This window comes from Amphibalanus amphitrite, unplaced genomic scaffold, assembly GCF_019059575.1.
Source record: "Amphibalanus amphitrite isolate SeventyFive unplaced genomic scaffold, NRLGWU_Aamphi_draft 000073F_arrow, whole genome shotgun sequence".
In the NCBI taxonomy this organism is placed as follows: domain Eukaryota; kingdom Metazoa; phylum Arthropoda; class Thecostraca; order Balanomorpha; family Balanidae; genus Amphibalanus; species Amphibalanus amphitrite.
The window spans coordinates 404,517-423,036 of record NW_024881569.1 but is presented as its reverse complement, the minus strand read 5'-3'; the positions used below and the strand labels follow the sequence as shown (position 1 = coordinate 423,036).

General features: G+C 49.1%; 2 protein-coding genes across 9 annotated transcripts in view; both read right to left on the bottom strand.

Annotated features, from left to right (window-relative positions):
* Positions 1-1,916: 1,916 nt before the first annotated feature.
* Positions 1,917-11,797, bottom strand: LOC122379171 (glucuronokinase 1-like). Of its 5 annotated transcripts, none has more exons than XM_043361138.1 (16): positions 11,764-11,797; positions 10,776-10,884; positions 10,359-10,465; positions 9,991-10,035; positions 9,441-9,627; positions 8,897-9,054; positions 8,491-8,640; positions 7,874-8,050; positions 7,421-7,512; positions 7,008-7,170; positions 6,401-6,629; positions 5,927-6,104; positions 5,551-5,680; positions 5,036-5,168; positions 2,973-3,112; positions 1,917-2,499 (listed from the first exon to the last, which is right to left on the bottom strand). In XM_043361138.1, exons 2-15 carry the CDS (start codon positions 10,830-10,832, stop codon positions 3,002-3,004), a joined length of 1,917 nt encoding a protein of 638 aa, XP_043217073.1. In that variant the 5' UTR covers positions 10,833-10,884; positions 11,764-11,797; the 3' UTR covers positions 1,917-2,499; positions 2,973-3,001. The 5 variants fall into 5 exon arrangements, with proteins under 5 accessions (XP_043217073.1, XP_043217070.1, XP_043217071.1 ...); XM_043361135.1 differs by lacking the exon at positions 11,764-11,797 and adding an exon at positions 11,456-11,543; XM_043361136.1 differs by lacking the exon at positions 11,764-11,797 and adding an exon at positions 11,745-11,762 and having other exon boundaries at positions 1,917-3,112.
* A 1,862-nt stretch (positions 11,798-13,659) lies between these two features.
* Positions 13,660-18,520, bottom strand: part of LOC122379170 (collagen alpha-1(I) chain-like) — a 31,944-nt gene continuing 27,083 nt past the window's right edge. For 2 of the 4 annotated variants that reach the window (XM_043361129.1, XM_043361131.1), the window contains one exon: positions 13,660-15,340. In XM_043361129.1, coding sequence (XP_043217064.1) covers positions 14,027-15,340 — 1,314 coding nt within the window. In that variant the 3' untranslated portion in view covers positions 13,660-14,026. Of the gene's footprint in view, positions 15,341-16,117; positions 16,827-17,268; positions 17,391-17,520; positions 17,579-18,520 lie in introns of those variants that run through there. The other 2 variants (XM_043361133.1, XM_043361130.1) reach the window with 2 other exon arrangements.

Below are 18,520 nucleotides of genomic sequence, written 5' to 3'. Positions count from 1 at the left end.
TCTTTGATCTAGGTGTAAACCAAACCTGCTCAGTACCTGTTATCTCATGGAAAACAGTGGTTTAGTGGCATTGCTCTCGGTTGGGGGTAAGCTTGGCCACTCGCCCGGGGTTACCCCAATGTGCTAATTTTTATTTTAGAACAGCGATATTCGAAAAAATGTCATACTTAAGCCAGCCTGCCTCGTCACCCCTCACTACAAACACCTAAACGGTCCTTACATAACATTCGTATAAATATTAGTACTGTATGGTATAACATTAACAGTGCAAGATATCTCACTTTTTAGCTAAAAACCCTTAAAATATCCCGGCCGGGCCCGGGGGGTAATCCCAACCACCGCACCCCGGGGGGGGGGGCGTTTTTCGCCCCCCCTGTCTAACTCCGTAAATAAGGGAGCTACGGAAACAAAAGCGATACCAAACGAAAGGTCCTTACGAGGCGATTCTAATGCACCTAAAATTTTTGACCTCAGGTCAATTTTCAAGGTCAGAGGTCAAGGTCAAAGGCAAAAACCGCCACATGTGTAGTGATCTCAAAGTAAGCCTTCTAGAGGACGGCAGGCTGCATCAAACCGGCAAAATTGGCTGTCAAACGAAAGAAGAGAATCTGAGGATTCTGAAAATGTGCTCAAAGTGAAAGGTCAAGGTCAAGGTCACGCTCAAAATTGACCTCAAACTTGGCACTTTTTCGCACATCTTGCGTGCTAACTTCCAAGATGTTTTGAAATGTTTTGAGGCTTATCAGTTCCCTATTTATGGTTCATCTTACGATACAAGGCTGCTCAAAGGTCAAGGTCACAGAAGAGTATCCCTGCTAGAGGCTATTTCACTGATTCAAGTTAAATATGACAATTTTGCACACCGGAAGCTCTAAATGAAGGCTTAGAGGAAAATAGATGCCAGATTCGTGATCAGCGGGTACAAATCCATCATAAACGACCTTTCATGTGTCAAGGTCAACCAGAGGTCATTCGAGGTCACATGAGGTAAACATAAAATTTGACCTTTTCCGAACAAAATATATATCATTCGACGCGGCTTGACAAGGCGAATGCGATGGTACCACTGCCGTAGCTCTAGGACCATTTTTGTCGAAGTTATTTGCGAAAAACTAAAACCACATTTCGGGGTCGTTGACCTGACCTCTGACCTCAGGTCACCAAAACTATTTTTCTATTTTTCTCTAGGTCAAACGCTACACAACCGTGCTCGTAATTTGTCTTTATCTCTAAAACTCTATTTTTAGCAGCTATTTGAAGTTTGCGTCTGTGACGCCGAAGTTTGCCGTGCAGGGGTCTAGAAAAATGGACCTTGTGACGTCATCAAGGGGGCTAGGTCCAAATTTTTTACTTCAGAAGATGTCAAATTGATGGGAGAAAAGGTACTGAAAGTTTCGCCTTCCTATCCCTAAGCGTTCGGGAGCTATCGCAAATATTCGCCAGGGGGGGCGAAAAACGCCCCCCCCCCCGGGCCCGCGAGGGATATCATTTTTGCGCTATAACTTTAACAATATGCAATTTTTGTCGGCCTTAACTTTTTTGCTGGCGTTACCTTAGCTGCCACGCTGAAAGGACAAACAGTTGAGCATTTTATTGTTAATAATTTAGCCGGAAACGGGGTGGCCGGGCTTCCCCCGCGCCCGGGCTTCCCCCGGCTTCCCCTACCTTCATCCTGCGGCCTGCATTATCTCTCGCCAGCTAAACATCAGCGGCACATCACCTGTCACATATGTCTAGCCAGAGCCGATAGGCTGGCGCTATCATCCCAGCTACTGGATTGTCTTGCCCCGTGCTGCGAATAGTGACATACAACTCTTACCGCTAAACGTCTACTCTGTGAACCCTACTAGTCCGCAGGCAGGCTAATCGAGTTTGTCTGGGCATCCCAAGATAGATTAAAATAAGTAAATACCAGGTATTGTACTGACTGTATTGTCACGACATCACTGTCTTGAATATTGAACAATATTTGGAATCGGCAAACAATCACAGCACGAGTAAGGCGAGGTGGTCCCATAGTTTTAACAAAGCACAACCAGCACAACCCTCCACCAACAGTGCCCGTTCACGCAGTTACACCAACATCGACTAGATGCGCAACAAGAGCGCCTCAACTCTCCACATAAACTCCCGTCGAACTTGATCGTCGATCGCTCTCCCCGCAGTATCCACCATCCACCGTATCGAAATCGGCGGCGCCGGCGGCCAACTCTTGCTTGCAGCGTCGGGCCTGGCGGTCGCCGTTCCCCCGAGGGACCGTGCCGCCGTCGGCACCGCCACCAGCCACAGATGAAGTCGGTACCGGGGACGCGCCTCCGCTCGGCCCGCACGTCGGTTTGGCAGCGGCGACAGACGCAAAAACAGCGCCGCACCGCGCCGGCACGTGCGTCCGAGATCGACTGTCGCTCCGACGCACCGCGGCGGATGATGGGCGCACTCGTCCGACGCAGAGTACGGGTGGCATCATCAGCACCAGCAGCAGTGGCAGCCTTCGGCGGTCTACAGGGAAACCCAAGGGCCGCCCCGGAGAGTTGGAGAGAGTCTGAGAGGGACAGAGGGAGCGCCCGATCCGGGGAGAGCAGGAGACGTAACCACGACCGTAGCTAATACTGACCTAGCTGGCCGGCGGATTACGAGGTAATGATTACCCGCCCGGCCAGCCATCGCGCCATATCATCGCATTAACGCACACACAGATTACGCTGGAAGCCCAGCCGTAACAACGGGCAAGAAGCGTAGAAAAATAGATAAAACAGCAAAGGGCAACAAGCACGATAGTTATTAAATAAGACGCGGCGAAGCAGAAAAAAGAACGTCAAAGAAACTAACTGGCCACACCGCATCTCACAATATAATTGGTCAGACCTTTGGCACAAAATGCGCAGACAACTTTTAATGTTGATCAATACCCGATTGACCCTAGTGTCCCTTCCTCCGTAAACGGTCACCATCAGATAACTTCTTTTCCTCACTCTCTATTGCTGGCGAATGGCGATTGGGATCACTGCGACCCCGAGTCTCCAGTCTGCTTTCGGCCCGTAGAAGCCGACAGAGCCGGTATGACCTCACAGAAAACGAAACCTTCCTGCTGGTACACCTCTCGCATGGTCGCCTGCGGGCACAAACGGGGTCACGGTTAGTCACAAAGGTCAGTGATGGTCACATGGAGAGCAAATGCGGTAGCCGAGAGAAATTGGTCATACGATACAAGAACGGCGTGACACCGTTTCTCAGAGATATTATCGTTGATAAGTGTCAGACATGTATACAAGAGTAAATAGCTGATTAAATAACGAATAAAAAATGCCACGATATTCAACACGAGCGGCATAAATATCCAAAAGGAAAAAATCAGCGCCATTTTGAGCAGCTACCTATCACAAAGACCGTACAGACTACAGATCAATTCGGCCCAACCGATTCGCAAACCCACGGAGGTTTGTGGTCCCAGCAGTTTCGGTTTTAACCCGGTCCGGCCCACACATCTCCGGTGAGCGGCAGCAACTGTTATCGGCCGCGGACCAGCCACCCGCAGGCCGGCCGGCCGGTCAGCTCTATTTCCAGGCCGGTGTCCAGTCGCGGTGGGCAGGTGTCGTCCCATTCCCACGGCCGAGACAAATGGGACAGCTGCGCCGCGTGCGACCGCTACCGCCGGACGCAGCAGCCACACCCAACCGACCGGGACGTTGCCGACCGACGCAAACACGGTGCTAACAGATCGGTTGGTGACGGTATCAGTACGGCGACTGAGCAGTAATGTGCGGAATGGCACTGTCATACCGCACATTGAGAAGCGGACAGCCAGCTGCTCTGCACAGTATCTGATGAAATCTTCTTCACTTACCGTGTTCTCGTAAAAAGCGTCACTTCTCATAACACTTAGGGTGAAGTCGTATAAGAGTACGCACTTAGTGGATTTCTTGCTCTCATTTGTTTAATATTTGAAAGAAAGAAATCGCAAATAGGGAATATTAAAGTTCATTGAATTAGCCACCATCCCATGGGGCAACGATCCTTCAGCGTAAATGGAAGTGGTCTAAAACTGACATTTTCTGAACCGCTGCAGTTGCGTACTCTTACCATATGGGGTGTGTAAGAGTACGCACGCCAGGCGGGTGGGGTACGCAAGCATATGAACACACACCGCTATGCAGCTTGTACTGTCCAAATGCTTAACTTCAAACTCAGAAGGCATTTAAGTTAATTCTAGTATCAAGAAAGAAAAACATAAAATAAATCTTTCAAGTCTATAAATCAGGAAATAATCATGTCGTGTGTTTCTTAAAAAAATGCACAATCAAAAGGGAGAATAACTCGTATTTGGAAGAATTTCGGGTACCTACGCATCTGTATCACAGTGCTCCATTGATGGTATACCTACAAATCAAGTGTCATTGAGCGATAGATTAATAATTTTATATTTCTGTACATTCGATTTAATGTATAATTCTGCGTACTCTTACCCTCCTGAACAGTGCGTCCTCTTACCGTACATGCAATTCGCGCACAAAACAACCCCGAAACGTTGTGCAAAACTTCGCAAACAGAATATTGCACTGCACAGTATTTCCCCAGATAACCTCACAAGTTTCCCACCACAATCACGGAAATGTACCTTTTCTCAACTGCCAAGTATCAAAATTATTGTACCATACCATAATAATATCATAACGCTCGAAAATAATATTCATCGCCTTAAACTCAACAGCGTCGCCGCTCAACGCCCACGTTCCGTTGGTGACAAGCACGCACTGGCGGCTTCATGTCACTTCATGAACTCGACAAACCCGCGTTGCTAAGCAACCGAAACAGCTGATGCGTACTCTTATCGCCCGCGTACTCTTACCCGCCCTTACCCTACCAATACTTGTCAAAGATACTCCCATGAACAAGACATTTTTTTCTTTAACAACTTGCTCTTCAATCAACGAACCACTAGCGAGGTTCCCTCAGATGTCCTTCTAGCTCTCCCTCATCACGGGACGTTTCCCATCAGTGGATGTCAGCGCCCGGCCCGTGGTTCTTTAACACTTACCAGGTGTTTGTGGTCGTGGCAGAGGCCCACCACGGCTCCTCCGCTGCCCGGGAACTTGACGGCCGCTCCGTGTTGTTTGCCCAGCTCCACCATCCGCAGGTTGAGGTCACCCAGCGCCGCTGCCCCGTACAGCCTGAGTGAAACATTGGACGGCAATGTTAGTGAATACAGCCGGCGAGAGGAGAATGCGGTGAACGCATGAAAAAAAACATCATCAGTAGTAGCTATGTGGGGCTGTCAGTTGAATTCAGATAAGGGCAACAATAAACCTAGTCGACAGACGATATGAAAAGCTGGCACAGCAGCATCTATTGTGGGACCAATTAGCATGTACTCAAGCAACAGGCGTGCGAGCTACGATGACCCACCGTCAGTCAACCTTTACACAGTCAACCTTTACAACTTAGACAAAATCATATCACCGCTCTTACTTTTTCTTGCATTAGCACGGCTACCTACGCTAACCATATTGGCGGGATCTGATTATCCTATTGCTGGACTGTTTCCTTTCTTACTGTTTACGGAGCTCGAAGTTTTCGTTCATGAGCGTGGCCAGCGTCTCCCAGTTGGCGGCACAGATGGCGTCCCGGGCGGCGTCGGTCAGCTCCGCGAACCGAGCCATGCCCGCTATCACGTCATCGTCGCCTGAGGGGACGGCAGGCGAGGATACGGTGAACCAGTTAAAACACCCTGTAAGCTCGCCTCATCAGCATCATCGAGAAAAGTAAACAAATGAATCACGTGAAGCAGTGTTCCTGCAAGCTCTGGTCCACCTGAATTATGGAGAGCACGCACACACAGCGTGCAATATAATCATGTGACGAATACATACTTTATAACCTCACTTCACCTGCTTCTCTCCCTTTCCCGCGCGCCATCCCATCGACTCACCCCGTTTCCAGCGCAGGCTGATGTCGCTGTGCATTTTTCCCGAGTCGCTCGGGTCGGCCAGGTATGCGAGGAACAGGGGTGGCAGGGGCCCGCCGGCGGCCAGGTACCGGTACTCGCCGTACCCGCGGCTCTCCATCAGCTCGCGGCTGAAGTCCATGTACACAAGGCCGCCGTACACCTGACGGAACGGAAGGGGGAATGGGTGGGTGAGAGAGAAATGTAAGGCAGAGATGGGCTGAAACACCTCGTACGGAAAAATGTCCAAGCCTAAAAATGCCATTAAGCATCGAAACGCTACAAATCCACTCAGAAACCATTCTAAATCGTCAAACCACGTGTGCTCCATGTAACCGACATACCACTTTCAAGGAAACGATCACATTTTAAAGACGGGGCCCGGTAGTCCGGTAAAACCGCTACCCATACTCCGCACTCTCAGTTGTTCGCAGCCCGGTCCCTAACCTAGTAACCTACCTGTACGACGCGATCCTGCAGCCCGGCCTGGATGCCCAGTTCGGACCTCTCCACGTCCAGTACCAACTGCGGCAGCCGGTGGCGCGGCACATCCGCCTCCGTCACGCCGTAAAAGTCCATCAGACAGCGCAGCGCGGCCGTCACGATGGCGCTGCTGCCGGCCAGACCGACCTGGCGAGGGATGTTGGTGTCGTAGCGCAGCGTGAAGTTGCGCCGGCCCAGAGCCGTCCTGCAGGGGGAGCGATAGGGACACATGAGCTCATAGAACTGACGAGATAATGCCATGGAACATACATTACAACGATACAATATACAGTTCGATATGGCGCGGCGATGATTACCTAGTTGCCACCTGCGAATCTCAATCTCAGCGTTGGTTGCTTATAAATTTTGGAACCAGGCTGAACCAAGCACTACCTGGATGTAAGTGGATGTAAGTTTGTGTGCAATAATAAACGATTGAAACATGACACGAACTTAACCTGGTTGGAATACAGCATACCTACCCTACTGCAAGCGACCAGATAGCGACATCAACCCCGGTTCCCCGGGCGGGACAAGGCGAAACCATGCCAAGCCGGACCCGCCGGGTCGGAGCGTCACCTACCCATTCTCCGATGCCACCTGGTAGAATCGTTTGCAGGTGGCCTGCAGCAGCCGCAGGCCGCCCAGGTAGCCCTCCTTCTGACTGGTACCGTATAGGTCGTGCAGCGAACCGAACTCGGTCGGGTCGTACAGGGGGTGCGGCAGCAGACGCAGCGTGGCGGACTCTGCGGGAAAGGAGGGGGTACCAATATACCATTCTTAGTGCGAAACAAACAGGAGATAGATCGCAGTAACATGTGAAACGATACGGCGCACGGCAGCCGTAGTGGGGCCCCTGGCCCTGAGTACCACTCCGTGCGATAATTATCTGCCATGAATTGAAATACGGGTACAATGGATGTGAAGTAAGTAGTATTTGCTGCAATTATCTTACCGTTATCAATGCATGCACTTTGAAAACACAATTGTCCTTACCTGATATGGTAACTTCCGCCCAGAAGTTCTCAATGGATAGCGCTATGGTTTTCCCGTGAAAGCCGTCCGATGGATTTCCCATCAGCCCCACTCTGAAAAGGAAAAAAACAGAATGTCTCGTTACATGACTGTCATATCCAGTCCAGCAGGCATTCAACAACATACTGCACAGCTAAAATAGCCATCAGGCGGCACAAAAGAACCCTTTCCCACAAGCCAAAACCGGCCCAAGCTTCCCTTCCCCTGTCCCTATCCCCGTCTTGGAATCACCTCAGTCCCGGCGGTTGTTTCCTGGATGCACTACTCAAATCCCGTGACACCATCCTGACCTTGATCCTCTGTCGGGAACACTCCCCCTGGTTCCTCACCTGGCGCTGAATATACGTCGGATCACCTCCATCCCCCCTTTCCTCACCTGGCGTTGATCCTATGTCTGATTTCCCTTTTCCTCACCTGGCGTTGACCCTGTGTCTGATGGCCGGTCTCCTCTCGGACAGATGCCTCTGGTGGAAGATGGCCAACCACCGGGTGTAGTCAGCCAGCCCCACGTCACCGATCAGCTGGAAGCCGGTGGCCAGTTTCATGGCGTACACAGTCTGCTGACGGTCGTTTATCAGCCATGAGAGATACCTGGGAACGAGGGGATTAGGGTGAGCATTACAGGAGCGGGGACCCGGGCTGGGCATGGGAGAGGCAGAGAGGCGAGAGTGGCATGAGCTGCAGCGCAGTGAGAGCGATTGGTAGAAACCGCAAGTTGGAAACAGGTGGCGCAAGCGAGTACTGACGACGCGTTAACGGGGATGGAGCTCATAAACTCATAGTAAGTGAAAACTCAAAGACAAAAATCATTATAAATACTCGGTCAACTCGCCGTAGAGCTCGCGGTGCTCATACCAGTTCCGTGAGCAAAGGTGGGACACGAGACGTCAGGGTGCAAACCGGACAACGGTGGATAACGGGGGATCCTGCACCGGACACTGGGTACTGACCGTCTAAATATGGGCAGCGGTCCGTCCCCGCGCTGGCCGAGGTACTCCTGACTGTACCTGTAGTCTGTACCGGGTACTGACCGTCCAAATGTTGGCGGCGGTCCATCCCCGCTCTGGCCGAGGTACTCCTGCACTGTTCCCAGCGTGTCGTGCCGCAGACAGTAGAACACCACGCTGGCCAGCCGGGACGGTGTGTCCGTCCACAACGGCTTCTCGAAAAACCGCTGGATCCTGTGGACAGGGGGATATCGTATCAGTCTACGGTAAAATCGGCGAGCAAACGGACTCACTGCGACAATTCCAACCTCCTAACGTGGCAAAACAGACAAAAGCGTAAACAAAGCCACCCGTCCGTATCACCGCATCATATATTACGTTACGAGGATAATAAATAGCACAAATGACCGCTCCATCGCCATCAAAACCTCATGCCGACTGCAAACCTATCCTCCCAGCGCTACCAGAGCCAGCTCTCTGGTCCGCTTACCTGTTGGTATCAGGGCAGACCTGGACCAGGCCTCGCGTGCACCGCAGCCCTCCGGCGCCCGCCTCCTGGCCGTCCAGCTGGTAGCACAGCGCCAGGTCGCCCGTCTCCCGCTTCAGACGGAAGTAGTTGAGCACCTGGGTCAGGTCGAATGTGTCGTCCTGTGTGAGCAAGATCACAGCAGTCATTCATCGTCAGTCACACTGGCAGATTTTCGGTTCTGGCAAAACAATATTGAGTGGAAAACAGTACGGTGCTTCGCAATAACAGTAAAGAAATTCGCGTAAGTACAGCACAACATACACACGAGCTTCAAATTCCGACATCGCTTACCTATATGAAATAAAAGTCAATTAAAGTATAACTGAATATAAAACAAAAGCAGCGAAATCAATAAGTGCATTAGCTCCTGTCCCATGATCGACAATTTCTCTGCTTGACCATCATCCCCATTTACAGCAACTACAGGGAGTAACCACATCTCAGATCACTACGAGAAGCCCCGATATCCCCGCCCGGTGTCCGTTGTGCCGACACATCTCATCACCTGAAACATCATGTCTCCGGCGACCACCATGACGTCGCAGGGTCCGGCCGTCAGCCGTTTGGTGTCCAGCACCAGCTGCAGGTCACAGAGCGCGCCGCGCTGTGTGGCCGACAGACTGGAGCCATTGTTGACGATATTGGCCACCGGGAAATCGGCGCCCATCGCCCACCGCTCAAAGTGTTTGTACCTAAGGGGAAGATTTGAATGAGTCAGCCAGACTTAGAAGATAACCGCGAACTGATATTGCGAATTCTGATGGCAAGAAATCATTGTATAGTGTATACCGATGACTGAAATAAATGAAATGATTAGTGAGATAAAGTTTTTGGTGGTAAAAGACAGCAGAGGGTAAAGGAATAATCCAGAGAGTTGTGGTATCTCAGTATAATTCTAATAGTAATAATTCTGCTGACAGCAGAATTATTACGTGTCATATAAAAAGGCAGCCAAAAGTAATTAATTATTAAATTCGCATGCAATATGCGTATTCTAAGTAGCTTAGATCTAAATAATATGTCTGGTTGTGTGCTTTGCAGGAGTGTTGACTCACTTGTCAGCATTGGTGACCAGGTAGACATCGCTGAACAGCTGGCGCCTGGAAACGAAGAAACTAACATAGAAATCCCTGAAGAGATATAACCTAACTTTCAAAGAGATATAACCTAACTTTCAATGCAATCAGCTACAACTCAGAAGCCTGTGTAACTGATCACATAGTTTATCTCTAATTTGTTTTGTGCATGCATAAACTTTGTGTTTATGCAACTGAACCTCACAAGTCACTATTGCTACCACACAATGATAAAAATAAACAAATATTCAATGAACCTTCTAACTTTCATATCATTACTACATTTAATATCATTCATCACAGCCTCTGAAACTAAGCCCAACATAATGAGTGCACAATGAACTCACGTTTTGATGGCATTCCACCAATAGTCAAGGATCCTTTTCCCACCAACTCCTGGCAGGAGTGCTTTCGGAACACCCTCCAGATGCCTGAACTGGTCAGATGTCTCCTCCTGTTGTCAGAATGGTAAGAAAATTCAACAAGAATAGGTATTCATCAATGCCAAAATGAACATGAAAATGGAGAACAAACATAGGATCATTATCACTTTACAGCTTTTTTGAACACAATTGGAATCAAAACAGCAATACATCCTTGTATAAAACTAGCAGATCAAAAGACATCAGGTAGGTTAAGAAAGTTCCAGTACCTTAATTTGCTGAAACTCTCCCTACATAAATGATAAAAAGCAAAAAAGCAGTTAACACTTAAACTTCTGACTACAAACACTTAGCAATCTGTTCAGAATAGCGAGAACATACTCGTATGTCTGTTTCAAGTTTTGCAGCATGTCCTGCTGCCATCAGTATACAGATCATCTTGTTGGTTCAGTATTATAGAACACCAGATTATAGCATTAAGGTGTCAATCCTGGAAGAAAAAACAACATTATTAATAGACATTTCATGATTATTGAACCTGTTAGTGTAACATATTTACCATTTCATAATACATAGGTATCATAACCTGTCAAAACCCCTTAACCTTTCATGTTGATTTCCGCACGGTGACTATAAATACGGTGATCCCATCTGTGATCTGGATTTGGTCACTTGATCATTTTCTAGTGCAGCGCACATGCAGTTGTGGGGAGCCGGGAGGGCCACACCAGAAAATCTAGACCCAAGTGATTTTGGAACAAATACAAAGTCTATGGGAAAATGGTGCATTTTCATTTGTTTTTCTTCTCACACCTAAATTTTTAAGTTCTCAAAGATACGTACAACCTGATTCATGTGTAGAATTGATAGGCCTTTAATCTGGTATCAATTTTGGATTTTTATCAGATAATTTCAAAAAATTACTGACCATTAAAACTACAAAAAGAGGTGATTTCGGCTAAGGAATAAGGATTGCGGCAGCCGTATCATGTCAATGGGAAATTACGCTTTCTTGTGCATCTTCAATTTAACTGTTCTCGAAGTCAGTACCTAGTGCCTACTGGATGATTCATGCGTAAAATTTGTTGAACTCTTGTGATTTTGTCTTGTGTCACTGTTAATGTCTTTATGAAATATTAATCAAATCATTTCGTTTCGTACAAGAACCAAATAGATGAGCCAAAAATGGCGCGCTTGCTACAGACGCGAAGCAGGACAAATCCTTAAATTCAACAGTATAACAAGAATCAATGAGCCTTGTCACAAATAAGAATGACTAGCAGGTTCAAATTTATCTGTGAGATATGCTGCAAGTTTTATTTGCACATATTTCACTCAAAAAGCACGCACAAATTATCCCACAACATACCAAACAAACAAATCGGTTATTACCGCTGCCATATTTAGACCATCGGATTGGCTACCAAATCCAAAAAATGGACGAGTTTTCCTTCATTACCGCGAATCCCCTCTCACAAGCTGATCGGTTATTAGTGGGCACTGGGCAGGGCTTCACTCCCGTCAGTCATGGGTGTAGTTTTCCAAAAATCATTGGGGGTGCTCAATAGCTTTCAGAAAGGCATGCCATATTTTTCGTAGATATTTTTTTCAGCTGTTCTTTTTTATTGTAGCCATCAGGCATCATGCAAGAAATGATGTTAAATCGGTTCGAAAGCTTGTTTTAATAGCGCCACTGTAAAACGAATTTGGCTCACCCAATGCATTAATAATCACGGAAGTTCCTGAACATATTTCAGAACACGTTTGGTTTAAAATTTAAATTCAAGCCCTACTGGACTTTTGGAAGGTCCGCGCTTAGGCAGCCTGGTCTGCATAGCTCTGCACGAATGAGCTTATATTGATAGTGAGGGCTATCCAACATGACGCCTGACGGGACAGGCTCGATGGTTACTCTCCGGACATGGTTCTCGTGAAATATTACATTATGTCCCTACATAATGTAATATATGTCCCTTACATTACATACAGTATGTCCCTTACATTGGAGATCTTACTTCGTCCCAAGCACCATAATATCAGATGTAATGTAAACACAAGTATCATGCGTCTTAATTTGTGGCAATTTATTCAATGTATATTCTCTTAGTCACTGAATTGAGTAAGCATAGCATTTGCATGATTCACTGAGCTCATTACAGTACTAGGAGATGGAAATACCTACTGATTATTGAGGGCCTTGAGTCAGCTGGGAATGTTTTGAGGAGGCTGGGGGTGCTTTAAGGAGGCAGGGGGTGCTGAGCTCAGGATTGGGGGTGCTTGGGCACCCACAAAGAGATATAAAGTTACACTTATGCGGTATGCCGTCAGTCCGTATTTATTTTTGCATATTTTGCTGAATTTGCCTGCCACCCATACTGTCTTTTTCGGGGAAATCAGTAGGCGACGCAGAAGCCTCGGTACCTCAATTATCGTTCCGGACGACTGATGCCATTTGCCGCATACAGACTTCCTGCACGCCAAGCGGCAGACTTTTTCAAGTTTAATTACCTTACCAGGGGCAGGGTTGATGGACAACAGCAAGGCACCGTGGCACCTGGACAATGGTGAACTCCTTCGGCACTCTAGACGTCGTTACTCGTTACATAGCACGCAGAAATCCCCCCCCCCCCCACCTTTTCCGGCAGCTGTGAAAATGCGGGACGAATAAGCGAAAAGGAAAGTCAATCTTCGCATTACTGATACCGTTCAAGACATCGTGCCACAAGTCCTCAGAGTCAGCACTATAAAGGATAACACATACGTAGCCGGTCAATATTTTGCAATATGCAGCAATCGAGGAGCTGGTTATACCTGTCACGCCTAATGTATAGACGAGATATTGACTTGCCCTATCTCGGTATCAGGATCAACGAAATAGAACTGCACTTTTCGTACCTGTATTTCAGCAGTTCAAATGTACCTCATTCGAAAACATTTCCAGAAGACCAGGCATGAACACAAGAAAGCTCTAAAATATCACCAATCAATAGGCTCTGACTGAGAGCGACGTCTTTCTACCAAGGTGATACAGAAAGATGCATCATTGACCCTAACCTAAAAGGCTTCGACATAACCAATTCACTAAAATAACATCACAGATGAATGTACATTATGCATGATACGCGTGAGCAAGCAAATCGAAAGACTTCATTCTAGCATCGACTAGATTCTTTGCAAAGACAAGTAAAACTTGACGAGAACAGTAGCAAAAACGATTAGGTAATCACAGCACAAAATAATATTAATGCACTTCAACACATATTAGGCAGTTAATAAGCTCCAATAGAGCAGGGTCAAACAGCTGACTAAACTAAGCTACTAAAAGGCATATCGTCAATCGTAACTACATACACCGAAACATCGTCCCTCCAAGACACAGCAGTATTGCATAAAACCCGCCATAATTGACCTCGTTTCCTACTGAGCACCTCTGGGTTCCTTGGAACTCGTCACGCCAAAAACGTACATCGCGGGAGTAGCACATAGTGCCAGGACACCTCAATCGCGTTTTGTACAATCTCCAGAACTCTCCGCCCAAACCGACCCACTACATGGACACGTAAGTCACTCATTCCACCGTTGTCTTTGATGAATTATGTCTTTGATGCGATGATTCTGTCTTCGATACGACACTACCAGCGCGCCGGCCGTGGCTGTGGAGGCCTCTGGCGCCACACCAGTTGCGGCACTGGCGCAGACCAGCGACTCTGCGCGGCCGGCTGGGGCGCCGCCGGCCGCCACCCGCCCGCCACCCCGGGGGAGGTCGGCTGGATGTTTGTGGGGGTCGGTGGTGGTCGATTCCACGGCGCCGCGCCCGCCTGCCATGGCGACGGATGGCGGGGAGACGGTGTCTGATGGCGGGAAGATGGTGTCTGATGGCGGGAAGATGGTGTCTGATGGCGGGAAGACGGTGTCTGATGGCGGGGAGACGGTGCCTGATGGCGGGGAGATGGGAAAGACTGATGTGGAGGCGGTGTCTGATGGCTGGGAGATGGTGTCTGATGGCGGGAAGACGGTGTCTGATGGCGGGGAGATGGGAACAGCTGGCGGGGAGATGGTGTATGATGGCGGGGAGATGGTGTATGATGGCGGGAAGACGGTGTCTGATGGCGGGAAGATAGACAAGACTGGTGGGGAGGCGGTGTCTGATGGCGGGGAGACGGAGAAGAATGGCTGGGAGACGGTGTCTGGGGCAGGCGATGATGGGGAGATGGGACAGGTTGGTGGGGAGACTGAGAACCATTGCTGGGAGGCGGTGTCTGATGATGGGGAGATGGGACAGGTTGGCGTGGATATGGAGACGGCCGATGGGGAGATGGGGACGGTGCAGACTGGTAAGAAGCTGGGTCAGATCGGTGGGAAGACGGGGTAGACTGTCGGGAAGACGGGGGCGGATGCTGTGGAGGCGGGAAAGACTTAAGGGGAGATGGGACAGATTGGTGTGGAGATACCGACTGGCGGGGAGGCGGCTGGTGGGGCGAAAACGCAGTGTGTCGGGGAGAGGGAGACGGCTGTCGAGGAGAGTGGGACGGCGGGGGCTGCCACGGAGGAGTCATCACACCGCCGGGCAGAGAGGGTCCGATCAGCCGGTGCGGCGAGGCCGACTGCTGTCTCGGGGAGAGCGGCGGCCGGTGGTTGGACGGAGTGGACGGACGCGGGTCGGGGCTCGGCGCCGCGCCGAGAGCCGCAGCTGGTACCGACCAGTCCTGCTGCTGTTGCTGCTGCTGCTGCTGCTGAGTGTCGGTATCTGTGTTCGGTGGTGGACCAGGCGGCAGCGGCGGCCGCTGCCCCCTGTCGGAGGGCCAAACGGTCGCTTCATCAGCCGCTGGAGCCGCAATCGAGTCCGGAGCGGCGTTCGACGTCTCATCAGTGCCCTGCGGCGGACCAGGCGGCCAATTGCTCATGTGGAACGGCCCCGGCGCTGGACAGACGCCTTCAGCCGCGGCCTGAAACACAGAGCGGTGTCAGCAACGGATCATACCGCGGTGCGAAACGTGGATGGGCGGCACGGATACCACAGGTACAGACTACAGACAGAACATTTGTACCGAACAGATGGCATACCAACACAAAAAAACTCCGATAAAAAATAGTTGGCGGTGCCAGTTTTAGTCACCGGTTGTTATCGACTTTATTGACTGATATGTATGCCAGATAAATGTCGCTATGGGCGGCTGCGTTCGCGGTCTAGCTTCAAACATCACCCTTCATCCCAACTTCTTTGTTAGCTTTCATTCCTTTTTCATGCGTCACAAATGTGACTGATTGATTGCGATCAATCGGGTACTTATCTTAAGGCGTATTTTCTTTATAAACGTTGCAGCTTATAAGTTTCTTATTTCACTGGGTCCCATTGGTAAATATAAATGTCAGCTGGCCATTTACAACCGAGAGTTGGTAATTTGCCCGTCCGTCAAAACTTCGCCGGTCTTTTGGCTAATTAGCTGGCATGCTGGATAAAGCGGTCAGCGAAAACGGTTGCGGAATTCACTTGTATGATGCAATAATCGCAGTAAGCACATCGAAAGGTGTGCCGTATACGTAACTAGTAAATAATTTCCCATCATTTCCACAACATTGCTGAGACAGCGAAAATTCGAAATTAAACTCACCTGGTAAGCGGCAACAGTCAGCCACAGCAGTACAAGGCATCGTTCTCTCAGCCGGTATGATCATGCTTACACCGCCCCAGGGCATCGGCAGCTTTGCAGCAGTTTTGAGGATTGTTTGTAGTTTTGGGTCCACTGAATGTATTATCGGTAACGCAGGCTAAACCTCTCAAACCAAGCTTTCTTTTGACCATCCGCAATTCACATCGAGTAGATCGGGAGACCCCACTGATGGGCCCTCGATACACACGGCGCAAAATGGACCAAACTCAGGTTCCAGTTGACCTCCAAACAGACATACAACCACTTGCCAAACACACCTACGAAGCCACAGTCGGGCGTAATCGGTCGGCTGCCCTGTCGACCAACCACTAACGACACCGAGTCAATGACACTGAGTTTGTTTGGGCGTCGCCCATTCGGAACGTTGCGATGATAAAATGTGAGTCCGTCTCGCTCTAACTAGACGTCCCTCCATAAGCCGAATTAACCGACCACACTAATACCACAAACGTCATCAGGCTCCGTCGCAGAGCCTCAACGCCGCGCAAAAATGTCCAGAAAAAACGCGTCCAAACGGTTTGTGAAGCCATATCACTCAGTCCTGAACGACTCGCTAGGGCTGAGAGGATGGGATGCTCATAGTGGCGTAAAACGGCGGACGGTCGCGCCGCAAGCCGCCTCAGATGTACTTGGTTTTAGTGAGGGCCGACTCGCCAAAGGTCGGGTCAGTCATGCGGTTCCAGTCGGTCTGACCGACCACGAAACCCATGTCACGCATCTTGCGCTGTTGGTTCTTCTCTTCGACGTCGGCCCAGCGCACCTGAAACATACCGGCTCGGCGGGTCAGACAGCGTCCAGCGGAAACCCGGAGACGCGATGGCAGCGCCCGTCGCCAAAACCGGTCACCCAAGTGTCGTTGGTCAAAAATAAATATTAAAAAAAGCTAGAAAAACTTAAATCATGAAGTGCCCCCGCGTGAAAATACAAACATTTATTTCAGGGCCCAGGGGTGCTGACTGCTGACTAGAGCTGACTGGTGGTTAGCCACGCTAGATGAGCGATGTAAGACACTAATGTAAACAAGAACACGATTGGATCTGACTGGATATCTTTCGGTTCGTTCAGTTCCTTCAGTATGTCTGTGAAATTCAACCAGCCAAGAAGAGAGAAGCCAGCATTCGACCTAACCGGTCAAGGGTACTCTGTGAACTGAGTTGGCTCCTTTCGTCCCACCATCTAGCTTATCCGGCGTCTATCCGTACCCGTTTTTTGCCGGTGGTGCCGGTGCGACTCTCGTAGTCGTCCGGCAGGGACAGGTAGTCCTCCATGGTCTGCGGGTGGGCGTCCTTCCGTTTCCGCGCAGCGATCACACCGTCCAGCTTGTCTGCGGCGCAAAGGCGGATGGACGGTCACAAACACACAGCAAAACCATCAGGCATGAATAGAAAATATCAGACGAGAAGAAAAATCAAAAGATCGAAACGGTTTTTAGATGTAGAGCCAAAAGTGCTTACCTAGTCGCTCTTCTGACGGATCCATCTTCTCCCACTTGCTGACAGTGACGTCTTCTTCCTGCAGTGTTTGAGAGTGGACGCATGACTACAGAGATGCCGCATCGCTAGGCGAGTGCCGCACACACATTCGGTACTACTTATTACTTATGACGATTCGCTTGAGCAGTGAGACGTTTCACAGAGCAGAATTTGAAACCACGCATATTATTTGACATTTTTGTGATTTCACCACTGATGCTTTGATCTTCAAAGATATGCATGCACAAAACAAAGTCACATATCAAAGACTTCAAACATGATCACACATTTTACCAGTGTTAGTGCTACCATGACTGACACTATCACTTCGCATGAATATATCTTCATACAGATTGCACGGATCATAACATCATAAAAATAAACATTCGCACATCAAAGCAAAGCGATGCACCAAGCACTTCACCAATTTAACACTGCACTTGTTCACTTATGCACTTCCACACTTTGTTCGTAGTTCACTTATGAGTTATCCAATGCGTAGGGTTACTCGCTTTATTCAATAGTTCTTAGTGGATGTGCAGGGCTGCAGGCATTGTGTTCCGTTTATTGACACTCCGGTACATCCAAACAGGTCATAACACATTTTGTGGACAATGAAGGATACCACAATCAGCGTTACAACAGCTCAACGAATATCGATATGTAACACAAGAATTATAATGAACAATGGATACACATAAAAAGTGGTACAGTTAAATTCACATTTTCTGTCCGATCAGCACTGATCAGTTATTGTGCACAAACTGGTTTAAAAATGAAAGACCGTCTACACCAGCACTTGACTTCCTATCGCCAGCGAGCATGGCTCCAGACCAGCCGGCTGGGTCACCCAGGGGTAACCCTTTCACTGACAGTAAATAACACGGGCACAGTGACTGGGGACTGTCTTCTCCGCCGGCACCATCACACTGCACCACGAACTGTTGGTCTTGCCGTTTCACTGATCACTGACCACTGGCAC

Bases quoted from the DNA above. Each gene is read 5' to 3' on its own strand.
- LOC122379171 (XM_043361138.1), bottom strand. From the start codon at position 10,832: ATGATCTGTATACTGATGGCAGCAGGACATGCTGCAAAACTTGAAACA. The intron at 10,466-10,775 runs GTATGTTCTCGC...TTCTGACAACAG, and splicing joins AACTTGAAACAGACATACGA to GAGGAGACATCTGACCAGTT. The intron at 3,113-5,035 runs GTAAGTGTTAAA...TTGTGCCCGCAG, and splicing joins GCCACGACCACAAACACCTG to GCGACCATGCGAGAGGTGTA.